Genomic DNA, 19,724 nt, shown 5'->3' with positions numbered 1-19,724 from the left:
CAAGGAAAAAAACCCACTTTTTCAATATTATGGCATTTAATTTCTTCTATCCCATATAATCATATTTAGCAATCTTTTCAGGTGGAAAGTACAGAGAATTTTATCATTTTGATGAAATATAATTGATTTTCCCTTCTACTAGCTACACTGTATCATCCTTTTCCCCTCTATCCACCTATCAAGGAAGACCCTTCAAGACACATTCATAACATAATAAGGTCTGTTCTGTAAGGTCTGAAGAATTCGGTTTTTTAAAAAGTCTCCCTTTAATTGTACTGTTTTTGTGGCAGCTTTCTGCAGCAATCACTACTAGTTAACAAAGTACATACTCCTTTTGGTCAGCTCTACTCCAAATAGTTCAGGCTATGCAAGAAAGTAGAAAGCAATTAGTTTTCATTCCAGATTTGCAGCTTCCCCAGGGCTACGTGTTGTATGCATAAAAGACTCTGTCTCTTCTTCTCTCTTTTCTCCTTTTACAGCAAAAGCCAGGATACTGTTTAGCATGCCTCAATAAAGAAATACCATCTTCTGCAACACTGCTAAAAATTCCACTAATCAGCACTGGCTCTCAAGAACCGATTTGCTACGGAGACTGATCTGAGATTTTGTACATGTTTAATGTAATAATGTAATTCCTGTAACATATAAACACAGATAATCACTGCAGACGTTAAATTTAAGCACATAGTATCATTACAAATCTAATGAGATGAAACACAAGCAGATACTGTGCACACAGATAAAACAAAGCAGTTTTACAGACAAGTAAATGCTCACTAATACATGTAATTCCTGTGTTAATCTACATTGACTCATTCTGTGATGGTTATATGCCACTATGCACAATAAGCATCTGTGAACCAATACATAAATGACTGCATGATCACCAAAATATTTCCTTTAAGGAATTTCTATTTCAGGTAGAGACAATACTCTTCTTACATTTGCAAGACAAATATGTTGCTTTATCTATTCTTCATACACCTATCCAACTGAAAACAAGATTTCTATTTAAAGAAGATAGAACAGAAAAGGCAAAATAGAAACTTATTTTGTTGCAGTAGCCAGATGCCCCATTTTCTCTGTCTGCTCTCCCTCACCAGAAAGGACTCTGTTGTGCTAATAGCTGCAGGAACAAAACTGAGAGGAATGGGGAGAGAAAAAAAATCAAAACCAACATTCCCACTTGATAAACCTGCTGGAGCATTGGCTATAATATTGAAATAATTAACTCCTAAACTCTTTCTGGGAGTCTCCTTCTCTGGAGATATTAAAAACTCACCTGGATGAGTTCCTGTGACCTACTCTAGGAGGTCCTGACAGGAGGGTTGGACTAGATGATCCCTCAAGATCCCTTCCAACCCTTAAGATTGTGTGAATCTGGTACCTGTTATAAGCACTCATCTTTAATCGCAGCCACGCTTGCCATGTTTTGTATGCCTCAGAGTAAAACGATCAGGAATGGCTAAATGGCACGAGTGCCTTACAAACCCCAAACAAGGCACTTAGGTTATTGTGCTCCTTTGAACATTTTCACTCATGTAAGATTCTCATAACTTCTCTCCTTCCTTCCTATCGTATCATGTCTGCTGGATCTGTAAACTAATCTCTATTCAATTGCTAGTCTCAGATAGATCTCTGAATAAATAAGACAGCGTTCCTGAGATTTTTATTTCCTTTGCTTCATATTTTTCTTTACTACATTGTCAAATACTTAAAAGCTGTGGAGGTGAAGAAAGCACAGATTTCAAGTTGAGGCATGGTTATTTTTTCCTATGTGGTTACTACTTGAATGTCTCCTGTCATCCTAGTGCAGTCCCATTGGCTGAATTTCTCTTTTCTTGCTTCACAGCAATGGCTATGTCAACCACTAAAGAGAAGTCCAACTGCATGAAGATGGATGTGAAGACCTTACCCAAAGGTCAAATAAGATTTACTTTTAGCTTGTCTGGGCTCTCCTGGCCCAGTGCCAGGTGAGGATAGATTATTTAGGCATAGTTTGAAGTTAAACCTGCTGAGTTTAGCCCATTGTGGAACAGGATATTAGCTGCTGGGCAGCAAATGGAAAAAAGTAAATTGTATCAATTACTAGTTTCTTAATCAGCAGTAATATGTACTATGCTTTAAACTGGATACACTTCTCATCTCAAAAGATCTGCTTTCAGCCTCAGAAAAGATGACAAGTTTTCAGATTTCTTCACCTAGAAATAGGGTCAGGGAGAAGAATCATAGAAGGCAGTCCTCTTGCAGTAGCTACTCATGTGGAAGCAGAAAGTGCAAAGAAAAAAGGTCATGACCAACTTATCAGAACCTGTTTTAACAGCAGCTACAACACAGGAGACAGGACTGTTTCTCTTCCTTTACAGTCACAAAAGTGCACAGTCTGAAGCCTGCATCTTTTACATCACATGTATGTCAACCATAGCTCAAAACATCACCTTTCCTTTGACACTGCAAGCCGCTATAATCAATTAATCCATTAACTCTCTCTCCCAGAAACACCAATAAAACATTCAATGATTCCTTGTTTCTCAGATCTATCCACAATTTTCAGTTGTGTTGGACCCTCCACAAGCATAATGCAAGGATTAATCAAAGCAGCAAGGAGAATGTTCCAGGACAGAGATATTCTAAACTCAGATTAATTCTATAATACTTTTGGCACCTAACTAAAGTTGCCTTAACCAGAGATGACATTGCCATCAACTTTTCTAATAGTTATGCAAAGAGATAGGCACTTCCACAGGATAAGCAACAGCTTAGGTAGACTGACTGAAGATGGGCTGAAAATTGTTGAGACTTATGGAGAGTCCAATTAGGACTTTCGGGAGAGATAGGATAGTGTGACTACACAGAGACTGTTGGTTTGACTGAGATCATTCCTACACAGCCAAAATCATCATTAACTTTTCAAGTAAGTCTGCCAACACTAGTAATATTGTTTCTCTGCTAGCAGTGAAGGCATCTTGACTGAATCAAATCTAACGGTAGTGTTAAAAAACAGTATGGCCCTTTGTCATGCATTGTCAGGGAAAAATTGACTTAGTATACCATACAGTGTTCTGTTCCATGCACCAAGATTAAATTGGATTCCTTGTGGTCCTTCAGAGTTGTTTTCTATATGATCTATTACCCTCCAGAAGAGAAAAGAAGATTATGTTTAGTTGTTTTGTTGTTTGCCAAGTTTTTTTAAACTGAAACTTATAAATAACTTGCAGTCAATGGACAAGTATTTCTTGGCCAAAACATATCAATTCAAATGTAAATTTTAGTCTGAAGAGTTCCCAAATCATCTATATCTTCAGGGAGTAACTTTAGCAGAAAACCCATGTAATGGATGACCTGGTATTTCTCATCTCCAATGTGATTGTCATTGGTGATTTTTGTTATCAAGGCAATTGTAATTGATATGATTGAAAAACAGGTTTGTTTCACCCAGAAATGTTCTGTTACATGCAAATGAACAGCTACCCTAATGGAAATTAAGAAACTTCTTGCACTGTCTATATAGTCACAGCACAATACAAGAAAAGCTCTCCATCTCATAATTAGACAATGACATTCTGATTATCTTTGCTGTCACTCTATACCTTTCTCTGGTCATCAGTAGGCCACGGTGATCAGGAAGGGCAATGTCTCTTCATAAAGAAGATAAAAAAATAATTGTGTTCTCCAAGCCACTGGTGATGATTTGCTATCTGAAATTTCAGGTAATCTAATTATTTCAAAAAGGGATTAAGAAAAGCAGCACACAGTGTAAAAGCAGTGGGAGGAAAGAAAAAGGACAGGCAATAAGTGAGATAATGAAATTGATAATGTGTTCCAAGAAACAGAAAGGCAAATAAAGAGATTCCAGATAAAAAATTTGAAGTTACTTGTCACTTGTGCCCTGGGAATGAAATTCATATCAGACTCAAAATATATTGGGAAAGAGAAAATGATGGTGAACTAGGTAAGAAAGTATTCGTATAGTTTAAAAATCAAGACAGCACAAATGCACAAGATATATATTCAGCAATTTGAAATGTGCTGACAAAGAATCAAAGGCAAATATGAAGTAAAAATAACTCAGCTGGTCTTCCTATCTCTTACAGACCTAAGAATTAGACTTGTACAAACTCATTGTCTGTTGTAATCTGGAAAACTTAAATATAATAATTTCCATGACCTCATTGTTCTATACTAGTCAAGATATTTGACAAAAACAAGATAAAAGTTAGAAACAACTGATATGAACCCTCAGCAAGTTCACTGATGACACCAGAGTGGGAGGACTGGCTGATTCACCAGAAGGCTGTGCTGTCATTCAGAGGGATCTCAGTCAGCTTGAGAGTTGAGCAGAGAGGAACCTCATGAGGTTCAACAAGGGCAAGTGCAGAGTTCTGCACCTCAGTGAAAAACAACCCCCTGCACCAGTACAGGCTGGAGAGCAGCTCTGCAGAGAGACATCTGGGAGTTCCAGTTGATAGTAAACTAAAGATGAGCCAGCAATGTGCCCTCATGCACAACAAGGCCAATGGCATTCTGGGATGCATCAAGAAGAGTGTGACCAGCAGGTCGAGGGAGTTTCTGCTCCCCCTCTACCGTGCCCTGGTGAGGCCTCATCAGGAGTCCTGTGTCCAGTTCTGGGCTCCCCAGCTCAAGAGGGACAGGGAACTGCTGGAGAGAGTCTAGCACAGAGCCACCAAGATAATCAGGGGACTGGAACATCTTTCTTATGAGGAAAGGAAACAGAGGCTGTTCAGTTTGGAGGAGACTGAGGGGAGACCTCATTATTACTTACAAGTATTTGAAAGGTGCATGTCAAGAGGATGGAGCGAAGCTGTTTTCTGTACTGTTCAGTGACAGGATAAGGGTAATGGACAAAGACTGGAACACAGAAAGTTCCACTTAAGGAAAAATTTCTTTCCTGTTCAGGCAAGGGAGCCCTGGCACAGGCTGCCCAGTCAAGGTGTGGAGTCTACTTCTCTGGAGGTTTTCAGAATCCATATGGATGGATGCATTCTTGAGTGACCAGATCTAGGCAGATCTGCTTGAGCAGGGTTCTAGTTGATCTTTAGAGGTCCCTTCCAACCCCTACAATTCTGTGATTCTGTGACTTTAACAGTATGCAGTACATTGAAATTACAGAACATAATTTTGGGAAGGGAAAAGAGACAAGTATTACTACAGAGAAGAAAGTAAATGAGAACAAAAAATTACCAGTTTATACATGTTTTGTCAGTGATTCTATATGAAACAATTTTATTGTTAAACAAGAGTGTTATTTGCATTGTCAACTTTTCAATTGAGTGACCCATAGGCAGCCTTACAGAACAGCAAGGGAAAATACAGCCATCTCCATCAGAGCTTTGAAGAATATTAGCTAACCTCAGGAACTTGGGAGTATTTTTGGTGGTGGTAGCTATGATATTTAACACAGAAAAGTTGTCAGAATTGCATTCCTGTTTTGGCAGGAAAACTCTTCCAAAGCAACATTGTTTTTTAAACCTGTCATAGTATTTACCTGTTTATTTCTTTACTAGATAACTAGTATCACATTAAATTTCACTTTTCAAACTCTGTCTCCTTGATCTAGATGTCACCAGTGTTCAGTATTTTGAGGAAATGGCAGAAATTACCAGATATAAAGTTTTACTGGCACAAGTAATGACATTTTTGAATTACGTCTCATTACTTCATTTTCACTTCAGAGCGTTATAATGAAATACATTACAAGCATAATGATGAAAATAAATCCAGCAGATGCTCTTCACACCTTTCCTTGCCAAGACAAAACCATTTCCCTTTTATTAAAGAATAAGTTTTTTGGTGGTGAATACAAACTCATATAAATGATTTTATAACTACTTTAATTGTTATATAATTTTAAAAGACACATTAGAGCTTGTAGGTATGCAAGCAATAAATAGCCTTGTGTCAAGAATACTTGTCGACCTAAGTATGGCAACATGCATACAACTAGCACAACTGCCCAGTCATTAACAGGTTATGTTTCGCTTTACAGGCTACAACAGGAGTTTTGAGGCGTCGTTTCGACAAAGACTGGTCAAAGTAGGAGAAAGTGCACTAATGTCTGCAAGATGAACAGAAACTGGGAAATCACAACCAATACTGCCAGAGCAAATACAAAATTCATCTTTGTGGTAAGATCTGTTTCTTGAAAGGGAAAGAAGGCAAACTGTAAATCTTTTAAAAGAAATATTAGAAGTTTGTATTTAAGAAGACATAGACTTTAACAAGCAAGTGATGCAGGCAGAGTGATAAGCAACAACATTAATTCCAGTAATCAAGTGAACCAAAGCTCTAAGTATCAACATCAGACAAGCAGATGAGATCATAATAGTCAGGAGGTTGAGATGAGCAAGCCTTCAATCTGATTTACAGCTGTGTGGACAAACAGGAACTGTCAGACCTCACAGTTGCATAGCACAAGAAATGCACAACAGGAAAGAAAAGAAAATTCAGAAAATGTTTCTGACATGACCATATTCAGGTGACCACCAAACATCAATAAAATTTTCCAAGATAGGTAGCGTTTACGATGAGTAGGAGAAGAACACTAAAAAAATTAAGCAGTAATGCCTTCATAGAGATTATGCTTATGGCTACATTATCTGAAGTAAGGTGTGGAGGTGGATGCAAAGGCTGAGGATGGATACCTGAGAGATTTAAACACACACCTACGTATAGAAAGAGGAGGATGGTGAGAGGAAGACCCATCCAATAAGAAGCTGAATCTGAAAAGAGAGAGAATCAACATGGACAAAATAACAAATGTCTAAGAACAACAACATTTAGTGAAGCCTATAACATAGCATAGCAGAGAGATGACAGATGGAGTGGAGGAGAATAAAGAACTATCCTGGAATTCCTCCAAGAAGTCAAGTGGAACACTAGCGAGACAAATTTTAGTGCAAAAGACAGAAACCAGAAGTGAGCAGTTCTAGAAAAGCACTGGAAGAGACAAAATGAAGACAAATGTACAAAATATACTAAGGAGGTGAGGAGATGAGGGAGGTCGAGGAATAGGACATAGATCTGTTGCAGAGAAACTTCCAAAGTTGAGGGTTTTGTACTGGGTTTCTTTAACATGGAGAAATTTGGACATATTTCTTGTATGTGGGAAGGAATTCAAGGAGATAAACAAATGAAAAAAAAAAGAACAGCAGAAGGTCAGAAGGTTGATAGGGACAGGGATAGGTTCTTTGGAACAGGTTCAAAGACTATCCAAAAAAATCTTAACCTCTGTTCCAGTCAATGGAGACTAAGCTTGATTTTTTACCTTAGTTAGTTACAAAATGTTCACAGGGACAGAGGGGTGAATAGGTACACTGAAAGGAGGGCTATATGATAAATAAAAAATACAGAGCAGGCAAAACTGGAAGCAAAGATACTCATAACATGACAATAATCCCATAGATTAAGAAATACAGAAAGCCAACAGAATCAGAAGATTTCCATCAGAGATAGTCATCAGTATCTCTGAAGCATGGCAGATGGCATTAGGAGTTGAGAAAGAGGTACTGGGAGTCAGCCAGAACCATGAATTGTCAGAAGGGTTTGAAGCTGTATGAGAATAAAAAAAAAAATAGAGCCTAAAAGGAACAGATAGGCTAATACAGGAAAGTAGAAGGGAATAAAGGAAATAAGAACAGAAAAGTCATCAAGATTGACAAAATAGAAGTTTTACAAACTCCCATTCTTGGAGAGAGAATAAAAGTGTTTTAAAAGAAAATTATGACAGAAAAGTAACTCAGAGGACACCATGCATAGAAAAGACCAACTCAAGTGTGTAGCTGATTTGGCACATGGTATACAATTCAAACAAGATACAGCACTGGTGTAGCTACAGGGTTGGTTACCTATATGGAAACTGAGGGCTGAGAAACTATGAATGGAAAAAAGTCGCAAGTCAGAGTGAGACGGAGAGATAGGAATACGTAGAGTTGCGTGCATGCAGACCATAAACGTTAGAAATCAAGAGCTAGGAGCAGGCAGAGCTTAAGAGCAGCACACAAGTACCAACTGCTTTGACCTAAATTCAGAGTGGATATTGTTGGAGGTAAGTAAGTCTCCACAGAAAGCATCATAGATGCGGCAGTGTTAATAAGCAAGGGAACAAAATTGAGTGGGCTGGACGGAATAGTGGGAAGTACAAAGACAACCCACACATTCTTTGAGACCAGAAACATTCCAGAAACACAAAGAAAATAAAAGGAAGACTGGGAAATGGAGAAGATGAGGAGTTTTACATCTCAAGGAAAAAGGAAGTGATAGGAATGACACAGACGAGGCTGAACTGGAGGCAAAATGTAATTTAAGGGAAGAAGGAAAGGACAGAGACTACAAATAAAAAGTGTAATTCAGACATGGGATGAGGTAAGAACATGAAAAGCATCAGAAAGCACAAACATAAGCACAGACATAAGCAAGCACCAATATAGCAATCAAAAAAAAAGAAACATTACCATCCTGATGATTGCTACATATACTCTCTCTGACATACATTACTAGTTTTAACAAGTTAGACGGTGATGTAAAATGCTAGTTGACAAGGATGATTTGCTATGACATAGTCATATTAGAAAATATTTAATCCACGGAAGCTTATATTGCATGCCAAGTCCATACAAGCAGTATTGGTCAAGGTATTTTATACTTGTATACTCTGTAACGATATTAGAAGTTCATGTCAACATATGCTAATAAATCTTTTGTAATGTAGAACTGGACTAATCTGAGCTCTATTCTCCCAGGAATTTTAATCGTATTTATGGATCATTTGCCAAAATAGCACACTGATTGCTTAATTCTTCTCAAGATATAGTACATAAGAGTGTAAATAACACACTGGGGAAGTGTTCTTCCGCATCCTTGAATATACAGATGTCAGGGGTCTTGGGGAAGAAATGTTTGTGGCTTTTTAAAGAGATCTGTTTTGATATTTTAAGCCTACGTATTCTTTTCCAAATCCGACATCACAGATATGTCTGATATTTAACTTTACCAATTACTTTTTTCAAGTACAAGGTTTCTGAAGGCAAAGGACTGTAAACAGAATGAGGTTAGTCAATGTGTTTTGAAATACACCTATCCCAGGAAGTTACACTGGGCTTTTGGTCTCCAAATAAGGGTGCATTCAGGTCTGTTACATATGAGAACCACAGATTTCAGTTAACATATTAAAGCTCTAGGAGTTGATCTGTCTGAGAAGCAAACAAACAAAACAAAATCAAACAAAAAAAAGTTAATTAAAATCGACTCCTTCCCTGTTACTCTGACATGCTAATAAAATCATAAATATGCACACTTAAGAAACAAAGGGTCACCAACACTTAGAAAAGGATTAAAATTATGTGTAACCGTTTTGTTTTCTTTGAAACTTTTATGCTCTAGTATCATTTCATCTCCTGACGTAAACATGGCAGAAAATTCAAGGAAGCAGGTCTGTAATCCATCAAGGTTACAAATCCATTACCAAGTGGTGGAATTCTCAGTAGACTGGACCATGACAGAGACATTACTCCCCAAAAGCTATATGAAATCCTACATTAACTTGCACCTTGCACAAGTCCTATGTAGTCAATAGGAATCCTTCTGGATGTGGGCTGTGTTAAGATTCCAGATAATTTTTATTTTTAACTATAAAAGTGCCACAGAACACCTTTAAAAGTGCATCTCATAAGAGCTTTCCTCTGCTTAGAGAAAGAACAAGCATGTTTTAAACTGAGACAGAGCACAGAAAAAGTCAACAAGAGACTAGAAGGAATAATAAGAAGTCAGAAGAACAGAACTGAAATCTCCCTTGAGCCTTTGTCTATCCCTCAAACAAAAAAAAACCCCAAAGCTTTTGTAAGACTCCTAAAGACTGAAACTGTGTTTCCCTATACAGCTTCTATTTCAACTACAGAATTTTTTATAGAGGGGAAAAAAAAGAACAGAGAACCAGAAAAAGCCAATGTTCCCACTTCTTATAGCAGTGTATCTGACTTGCACAGGGCGGTCAGGAGGCCTGCCCATTCACCTTATAATAACTGGAATGGACAGTTTAGCACTCCTTCTATGCTTAGTTATTATTCATCTGCTAAAAAAAAAAAAAAGTGCCAGGGAGGAAGTCACAAGCAACATTTCATTACTTAGCTAACATCTCCTTTTCAAAAGCATAACAATCAAGTCAATAAATCATGTTCACAGTTTCAATAATAGGTACTTCTATTATTATCTTGAAAATTTGAGTCGTGATTATTCTCATTCTTGTTCACGTTTTATCACTCTGAATCACAAAAGTAATGCTCATGTCAAAGAATGGAAAAAGATTAGCAAAGGTATGATAACTTCTTTAATCTCTTTGAGGAAAAAATGGAAACTCTGTGTGACGTTATTATCTTGTATTTGTCTGTTGTGTGTTTTAAACACATTCTAAATGTTCCTGCTTCCTCAGTTTTCTAGTTACTGTTATGCTGCATCACACTTATGTGGAAATCTAGCCATTCCATTGACCTGGAAGACAACACATATGATGTTGACTTCTAAAAAGATTTACAAAAAGTATCTGTAATCACTCAACCAGTAAGCCTGTTTCCAGCAACAGACAGATTTACAGAAGCTATTATAAAGAATAAAATTCAGGAGAATGATATGATGGAAAACAGTTGAACCTGGAATCTTCCAGGGAAAGACATGGTAACTGAGATTGCAAGGAGATATGCAGTCCCATGCTGAGATTGATCAAGGGGTCTCCTGACAAGTGACCAAAAGCTATAAATGCACGTAAGTTCAAACTGAGCAGAACTGCGCCAGGACCCTGATAAAGCAAAGAAAACCCTGCCTTTGTTAACACTGACAATCTTCCAGGGTGAGAGTTTATGGAGCATGGGTGCTTCTTGTCTTGAAAACTTCTTGTAACTCCCTGCTGTTTTCTGAGAAGAAACGTGTTGTTCCACAATTATCTGCTACATCAGTGTACATTAGGCCTGTCCCAGCTAGGTAAACTGTAAACCAAGAGAGGATGATACATGGTGATGAACATACTGGGAATGCAGAAGCATCCACTATGGGAACAGCATCAGCTCCAGGGATTAACCAACTTACTTTATAGGATCCCTGCTGCCCAGCTCTGTAGAGAAGTAGGTGTCAAAATTGTCCAAAGTCAAAGAGTCTGAATCTTGTTTGCCATGACTGAATAAACAGCACAAAAGATTCTTCAGCTCACTTGAAAAACAGTCATGCTTTGCATACAGGAAGATAAAGGTGCTATTCTTTATATTCCTATACTAAATTAGAGGTCTACAGGTGTGTATAGCATAGTCTAGCAAAGATAGGAAAATTAAAAGGAAATTAAACTAGAAATTGATAATGACACTTCTATGGACATAAAAAGGAGACCCATGAGAGAAATAAAGTCTAAGCAATTACCAAGGAAATTTGTTTACAGCTGACGATACAGACATTGCTAAAAATGTAAATGGTAATCCCTGTCTCAGCAATTGCATAGAAGACTAAAAAGGAAACAATTCAACACTTCTTATCTGTTGAAGCAGACAAGAAAAGGACACAGAGCATGTCTCAGATCTGTGCTGAGGTTGCTGTTACTATAGATGTTGAGGACACAGGACAGTACTAGAAACTACTTTCGACAGCACAGATTACATCTCTCACTGACATCCACAGTAAATATGTATCTTTGCAGTAGAAGTTAGATAGCTGAGAAATTTCAGCATATCTGCACCCCACAACATAGAAAACCACTCAGGAAAGAGGAGGAGAAGAGCAGAAGGCAGACTGGGCAATAATTAAGCCCAGTGAGTCATTACAAGACACTCACTAGCAGCAATGAGAAATTCACTCACGACTATGCACAGAAGGACTGATGATGGTACATTGAGATCTAGCAGAGGGGACAAGTCTGGCAAAGGCAACAAGGCAACCAAGTTCCTGGAAAGAGGTCATCACTGCCTTCCGGAGCAAAAGAGGAATGCCAAGGCAGCTTTTCATTTTCCTGTGTTTCACATTTCATATGTTATGTAAACTTTACTGGCAATGTCCAGTCACGTCTGTTAAATGCTGTGCCTTGGTGAACTAAGAAGTCATATTTTTGACACATATTAGCCCAACTACCACAACTGATATTGTAAAAGATAAGATCCCATCACAGGTACCAGACATTGAGCTTTATCCCTCGTAGCGCTCAGAGAACTAGGCCTACGCTTGCATGTGGAATCTAAGCACCCAGGAATATTTTCCAGCAGGATATACAATGCTATAAGAAATCACTATATTACTGTCAGTGTAACAAAACTATTAGCTTGTATTTTCCAGATTTTTCTAAAGATCATTTAGTGTACTCCATTAAAAATCTCACAGGGCAGTCTGATTTGCTTTGAAAAGAAGCACTGACGTATCTTCAAAAACTGAACCAAAGAGTGACATCAGTTAGTGTAACCAATGGGAATGGCTAACTCTCAGTGCTAACGCTCCTGAAGCAGTTAACCTCCTCACATAATAAGCCTGATATCAGGTCTCCACCATGTACATTTCAAACAGACTGCACTTCTGACTGTAATCCACAATTGCAGCTCCCCTTAAAAAATGCAAGAACAACATATTTCTCTACTGTTCCACTTGCAGGATTCAGGCATAAAAGCAACACTGCTTTTCCTGTAAAATTTTAATCGCAGGATTGAGACATTAAACTGATATTGCTTTTGGTAGAAAAGCTTTAATTGCATTAAATGTGAATAGCAACCATATGGGTATGATTCCTTGCACATATTTTAATGACTCTGTGTGCCTGCATAACATCTTTAATAAAGAGAATTTAAACAAGTGAACTCATGTTATCAGGAGAGAAATAGATGAATCTTAAGTCACTGAAGGCTCCTATAAGCATTTTTGTTTTCTTTAAGCAGCCTGGGGGAAAATGAGGAAGCTATTAAAAAAATGAGCAAGTTTTCATAATACCTCAAAATTCCCTCATGTCATTTAATGCCTGTTTTACAATACACCAAGCTGAATATTTTCTATCACTTGATGGTTGCTGTGTCAATTGAGACCATCTGAGAGCTCTGTGTGTGCTCTGAGTTTCCACTAGAAATTAACAAACCACTTTTGGTGAGTTGATTAGAAACACGCTTATGAATCTCTGGAGTTCATGTTCCCCATAGTTTGCCTTTCTCCTTTTTTTTTTTTTTTACTTAGTGGTATGATATCTTTTTATTCAGTTATTTTACAATTTGTCTATCTTAAAATATTAAATATTAGCCTTTCTCTTCAGAAGTTATTCTCTGCCTATGCCAGTTAGTATTGGGGGAAAGATTCCACATAAGACATTCCAAAACTACAGGAGGTTTCATCATTAAAACAACTGCTATGAATTAGGAAAAGCTATTGTCAAAGCTTTTCTTCTCCACAAGATCACTAACAACCATTAGTATTTATAATTTTTGGTGCATTCAGTACTCATTTTTCAAGGATACCTGTCCAAAGTTTCCCATATTTGATTGACTAGTTGACAAATTTCCTTACCAGATAATGTGATTCTGCCCCTCTACACAGCCCTGCTGAGACACAACTGGAGGACTCTGTCCATTTCTGAGCCTCTTTCTTACAAGAGAGACCTGGACATACTGGGGCAAGTCCAGTAAAGGGACAACATTCACAGAAGGAGAGGTTGGGATTGCTGGGATTGTTTCAGTTTGACAAGAGAAGACTCAGAGAAGTCTTATCAGAGTATACAAATACCTGACAGGAGCTAGCAAAGGCTTAGCTAGACTTTTCTCAGTGATGGCCAGTGACAGGGCAAAAGGAAACTGGCATAAATTAAAGTATCAGAAGTAGGCTGAAACATAAGGAAAAATTGATATGCTTAATAAAATGGGAATAGCAGTATTTCCTCACCTTAACAGCAATCACATCTTGTAATCCCTTACTAGTATATACATTTTTTAAAATTATTCAGGAAAGTGGTATTCTCCCTTTTAGGGTCACATTAAAATCAGTATGGCACAATGGAAAGCATTATGTAGCTTATTCTGTAGTTTGTTAATGTTATTAATCAGACAATCTATTGGAATTTACCAGAATTATGGATCAACTCACACTTAGCTTTTACTGAAATAAATCCTCGTGAGACCAAAGACCCTCATCACAGTAGTGCAATGGCACTCATGTATTGGTTGTAGTTTTTTTAAGAACTTTTAAATATAAGTTAAGCAAGGAAAAATAAATTCCATCTCGCAAAGAAACGAGAAACAGTACAAACCAGTCATATTATTTATAAGGCCCAATACAAGTGAGAATGAATGATAGCTGGGATTGCTTATCCTCTCCAAAAGGCCATTCTAAATAATACATGATCATTCTTTCTTAACAACATTAATACGGTCACCTTCTCTACTCCTTCTTCTTAGGTGATCTCATCTCTACAGGAATTGGTTGAGACTAAATATGATTCTTTTTTTTTTAACATATTACATTGGCATTACTGTTGTGATATTTTCATATTGCATATCAGTAAAACTCCTTCAAATAGTCATTATTCAGAATGATCATGTGGTGATGTTCTTGGAGCACTAAATGGAACTCAGCATTTTTAGAACACTAGTCATTTAGCTATGCATTTTTTGACTCTGCAAGTAGCTATTACATATTTACGCTATGTTACTTTATGTCTTAGACTTTTTTGACACATTTATATGAAAAGTCTTGCCTAATTTAGGTTATTAGGCCCAATGACTCAGTATATGAATTAAAGTACTAAATGAGGAGAATTTGACCAGAGAATAGGGTCACCTCTTGGGAGGAAGGCTAATGTAGGACAAAAGGACTCAAATTCCTTCAGCTCTCTCTGAAAGTACTCCTTGCTTCAGGTGTTGTTTTACCAGTTGTGAATGTTTGGCCACAATTTCCTACTTGTCCTAGTACTGCCATTTCCTAAAAAATTGGCACTGTATCATATTGAAAAAAAGTCAATAGTATGGAATCAGAGTGGCAATCAGTAATATGTAAAAAGTAAAAGCACCACACAATTCAGTATGTGCAAGAGTGTGAGCACTCATGTTTAGAACTGGTAAATGACACAAATACTGGATCACTTGCACAACTTGCTAGTTAATACTGTTCCTAAAACATCCATAAAGAAACAAAGTGCTGTGTAAGATAAGGTTTGAGAGTGCGTAAGGAGCCTGAAGGTGCACAAACCCATGGGATCTGATTAAATGCATCCATAGATCTTAAGGGAACTGGTAGATGAAGTTGCTATCATATTTCAGAAGTTGTGACAGCCCAGTTCAGTTTCCACTGACTGAAAAAGGGGAAACATAACCCCTATTTTTAAAGAGAGAACAAAGGAAGATCTGCAGAACTAAATGCCAGTCAGTCTCACCTCTATGCCTGGCAAGATCATGAAGCAGATCCTCCTGAAAACTATGCTAAGGTACATGGAAAATAAGGATGTGACTGCTGACAGCCAACCTGGCTACACTAAAGGTCAATTGTACCTAACAAATTTGGTGGCCTTCAGTGGGGTTACAGTACTGATGCATAAGAGAAGAGCAACTAATATCACCTACTTGAACTTGTGCAAAGCATTTGACAGTCTTGCATAACATCCTTGTCTCTAAATCCAAGAAACACGGATTTGACAAATGGATCATTTGGTTGACTTGCAGTCAACAGCTCAATGCCCAAGGACAGACCGGTGATGAGTGGCATTCCTCAGGGTCAATACTGGGACCTGCACTGTTTAACATCTTTGTCAGCAACCTGGACAGTGGGATTGAGTGTACCCTCAGCAAGCTTGATGAGAACACCAAGCCACATGATGAATGTGACATGCTAGAGGGAAAGGATACCATCCAGACAGACCTTGACAGGCTCGGGAGGCAGGCCCATGGAAACTTCATAAGGTTCATTAAGGTCTAGTGCAAGGTCCTGAACACAGCTCAGGGCAATGCCAAGCAGAGATCCAGGCTGGGCAGTGAAGGAATTAATAGCAGTCCTCCAGAGAAGGACTTGGGGGTGTTGGCAGGTGAAAAACTGAACATGACACAGCAACATGCACTTGCAGCTCAGAAAGCCAACCATATCCTGAGCTGCATCAAGAGAAGTGTGGCCAGCAGGTCAAAGGAGGTGATTCTCCCCCTCTACTTTGTTCTTGGGAGACCTCACCTGCAGTGTTGCATTCAGCTCTGAAGGCCCCAACATAAGAAGGACATGAATCTGTTGGAGTGAGTCAGAGCAGGACCATGAAGACAATCAAAGGGGTGGAGCACCTCTCCTATGAGGACAGGCCGACAGAGTTGGGGTTGTTCAGCCTGGAGAAGAGAAGGCTCTGGGAACACAGTACAATATCCTTGCAGTACCTAAAGGAGGGTGGAGAGAAAGCTGGAGAGGGACTTTTCACAAGGGTGTATAGTGACAGGACAAGGGGCAATGGCTTAAATCTGAAAGACAGTAGACTTAAATTAGGTATGAGTTATTCACTGTGAGGGCAGCCAGGTATCTGACAGATTGCCCAGAGAAGCTGTGGATGCCTCATGCCTGGAAGTGTTCAAGGCCAGGTTGGATGGGGCTTTGAGGAACTTAGTCTAGTGGAAGGTGTCCCTGCCCATAGCAGGGGGTTTGGAACTATCTGATCTTAAGGAATCCTCCAACTCAAACCATTCTATGATTCTATGATAAGATCTTTATCGTGATGTTCTGTAAATAAGAATGCTTAAAGATACGAACACACATATGCACAGACATGTATTCATTAAGCATAGTCAAACGGAAAGAACTCTTTAGTTAGAGAGTTCCTTCTTTACATAGCATTCATCAAATATTGACAGCTGCAATCATCTCGGTTTGGAGAAGGATAGTATATTTTTATAGAAGACATTAAAAAAACTCTTATTGATACCAACACACTACCACTGTATTCAATGACTCCAAATATGTGCAACATGTACAAATACCAGCAAATATATTTTAAATGCATCTTTTTTAGGTGACAGGGTTAAACAAGCAAAACCGTTCGTAATTTTAAGTTTTCAGATCACTTCAGTCCAATTCCCTGCTCCCATGTGTATATCTCTACCTTGCTGTAATTCTTTCTCTTACACAAGCACTTCCTTAATACATTCCTTTTGGGTATTATTCTCTAGTCCTCAAAATAAAGAAGGATCTATAATGGGACTCTGTCCTTTGAGTGAAAGAACATATTCAAACTTACTCGTAATACTCATTGATATCGTTTCAAAATTGAATGACCTAAACACACAATTCCTCAAGAAAGCATTCCTCGTCAATTTGTTTTCCTCTGTAGATACAGTTTCTATCCTAAACAGGCTGCAATGGATGCCTATTGCAATATTTGGAGATTACCATCAACAATGCATTTCAAAAACATGTACTGAACACAGTTTGCAGAACTAATATAAATGATGAAACGGAGTCTAGAATAAACACATGACATATTGATACAGCTTTCAGTTACACAAAATTCCAGAGTTATAATTATTTTAAAGCAGCAAAGACTTCAGGAACAACTTAAAAATGCAGGTAAGTCAAGATTTTAAATTATACTTGAATAAAGAAAACAGAGAAGCTGGAAGGAGGGTTGATCCTATTAAAAAGTCCATAAATACCCTGCAAAGCACTAAAATACCATGAAACCAATACTTTCAGGAATTTCATTCCAATGCCAAGAAACAGAATGTACTCACTGTGACTAACACATTAAAATACTGAAAATAAATTCTAACAGATTCAAAAGATCTTGTAGGAAAAGAAAGGTTACAGTTAAATCATTCAAACCTAATCAAGCTTAAGAGCAAGGCAGCCTTTCCCCAATTTTAATAAGAATATAAGCTGGACAAGTAGACTGAGAAACTATAAATTATGGTCAGTAAAAGTAATCCAACATTTTTTACAAATATCTTTCTAATTAAAAACTGAAAAGACAGACATTTTTACCGAAGTAATTTGCTGCACATTCTCAAGTTTTGTCTTCTGTGGTCTGCCACACATATATTTCCAACAAAATGTTAATGGGCGTGAAACCAAAATACAGGTCTAAATGTAAAATCAAATCCATGTTTTACATATTTATATTTCTAGGTGAAAATATGAAAATACAACCTAAACCTATGCTTTGGGGGTCAGGAAATACCGTTCAGCTCTGCCAATCTGCAGTCCAAATACATGTGAAAATTGTTGCTCTACAAGGGTAAAGCAAGCAACAGAAAAAATGCACACTACTTTCAGGCTTCAGTTGAGCTTTTAAAACACATGGTCAAACACGTTGCCATGGAAATGTTCTGCAAATACATCTAGAAGTTCTTAAGATGGAGCTGAAAATCATCTTTTAAAATAAACATCTCCTACAATTTCAAATATAATTGCTCTATAATGTATTCAAAAGAAACAATGACTGTGATGGTGCATTTATAACACCTAAAATGATAACAGTATCTCCAATCCCATTTTGTGCTCCATACATTAAATCTGGACACTATCTCTCTATGTAAAATACCCATATATTTGATGCACATACTCTGACTTTCCTGTCCATCACAACATTAGCAGATACAAAAAGTATTATCCTTGCAATAAAGTTGGCAACAGTTAAAACCAAAAAAGGATGTGACATGCTTCAGTCAAATTATTTTGGTTTTAAACAACATTCTAAATATTTATTAATCTTCTCTTTTATAATCCATTAGTATTAGTACATGTCAGTGCAATAATTAAAAAGGGCAGAGTTATCTTGCCAAACTTTCACTGTTATGATCAGTGAGCTATTTTTAAAACTGATTTGAAGTGAAGCAAAAAAAAAAAAAAATCTACTACTGCAAAATGAAGCAAAATCTATGCCTGCAGAATAGCTCAGTCCTGTTATACAACATGATAACGTTGTTTTAAATAACCTGCCACTGTAGGTAAACAGTTGTCTTATACTGCATTTCATATGACAAACACAGACATCCACAATAGCTTTGTGTGCCATGCAAAGATAAAGCAAAATATAAATACAATACAATTTTGTCATTTTACTTACATCAAAGGAATAACCTTCTGCCATGAATTAGTTAAAAGAATGCATATTTGCAATAGAAAAAAGGTTGAAAATATATATGGAATAACCTTACATCATTCAAGCAGCAAGATTAGATTTCCAAGATATATATTACTCTGCTTATGTAAACAGTCTATCCTATAAATCCTGTAGCAAATCCAACATGAAGCATGTACACAAAGAGATCATAAATGACCTAAAACTGTAAAACAAACCCTTATGTTAGAAATATTAATATAAACCATGAGGTCATACCTGATGACTTAGAGACTCTAACGTCTCACCGGTTCCGAGCTGCATGACCTTTCTATTTCCAGAGACCCCCAAAAATTGCATTTCCTGTCTTAGAAAAGTACATCACAGACCCATCTATCTTTCAGAATCTTCTGGGCTAGTGAAGAAAGCATTAACAGCCATTCTGTCCATCAGTAAGTGCTGGAGTCATTACCCTCATATCAGATCTTAAATGCAGTTTCCTCCGTGCGATTACAGACATCCAGTAGTCAAGGAGGCTGACACAGCTATATCACTGATGCTGCTAATGCCATCTGAAAACAGTAAGCTTACTGCTTAAAGCAATCCTGCATCATCCAAACAGAACAAGCCACATCCTTCAACTCCTCACTTGCGTTTTTTACAAAATCTAGCACTGCCATTATAGATC

At 37.6% G+C, this 19,724-nt stretch overlaps 1 protein-coding gene across 2 annotated transcripts in view; it reads right to left on the bottom strand.

Moving 5' to 3' along the window:
* SLC4A10 (solute carrier family 4 member 10) overlaps window positions 1-19,396 on the bottom strand; it is a 121,964-nt gene extending 102,568 nt beyond the window's left edge. For both annotated transcript variants that reach the window (XM_062005200.1, XM_010204760.2), the window contains exon 1: window positions 19,316-19,396. In XM_062005200.1, the coding sequence (XP_061861184.1) occupies window positions 19,316-19,396 (81 nt within the window). The remainder of the gene's footprint in view (window positions 1-19,315) is intronic.
* Between the last annotated feature and the right edge of the window lie 328 nt (window positions 19,397-19,724).

This window comes from Colius striatus, chromosome 11 (assembly GCF_028858725.1).
Source record: "Colius striatus isolate bColStr4 chromosome 11, bColStr4.1.hap1, whole genome shotgun sequence".
Lineage (NCBI taxonomy): Eukaryota > Metazoa > Chordata > Aves > Coliiformes > Coliidae > Colius > Colius striatus.
Note: the sequence above shows the minus strand (reverse complement) of the source record. Positions and strands in the feature narration are given on the sequence as shown.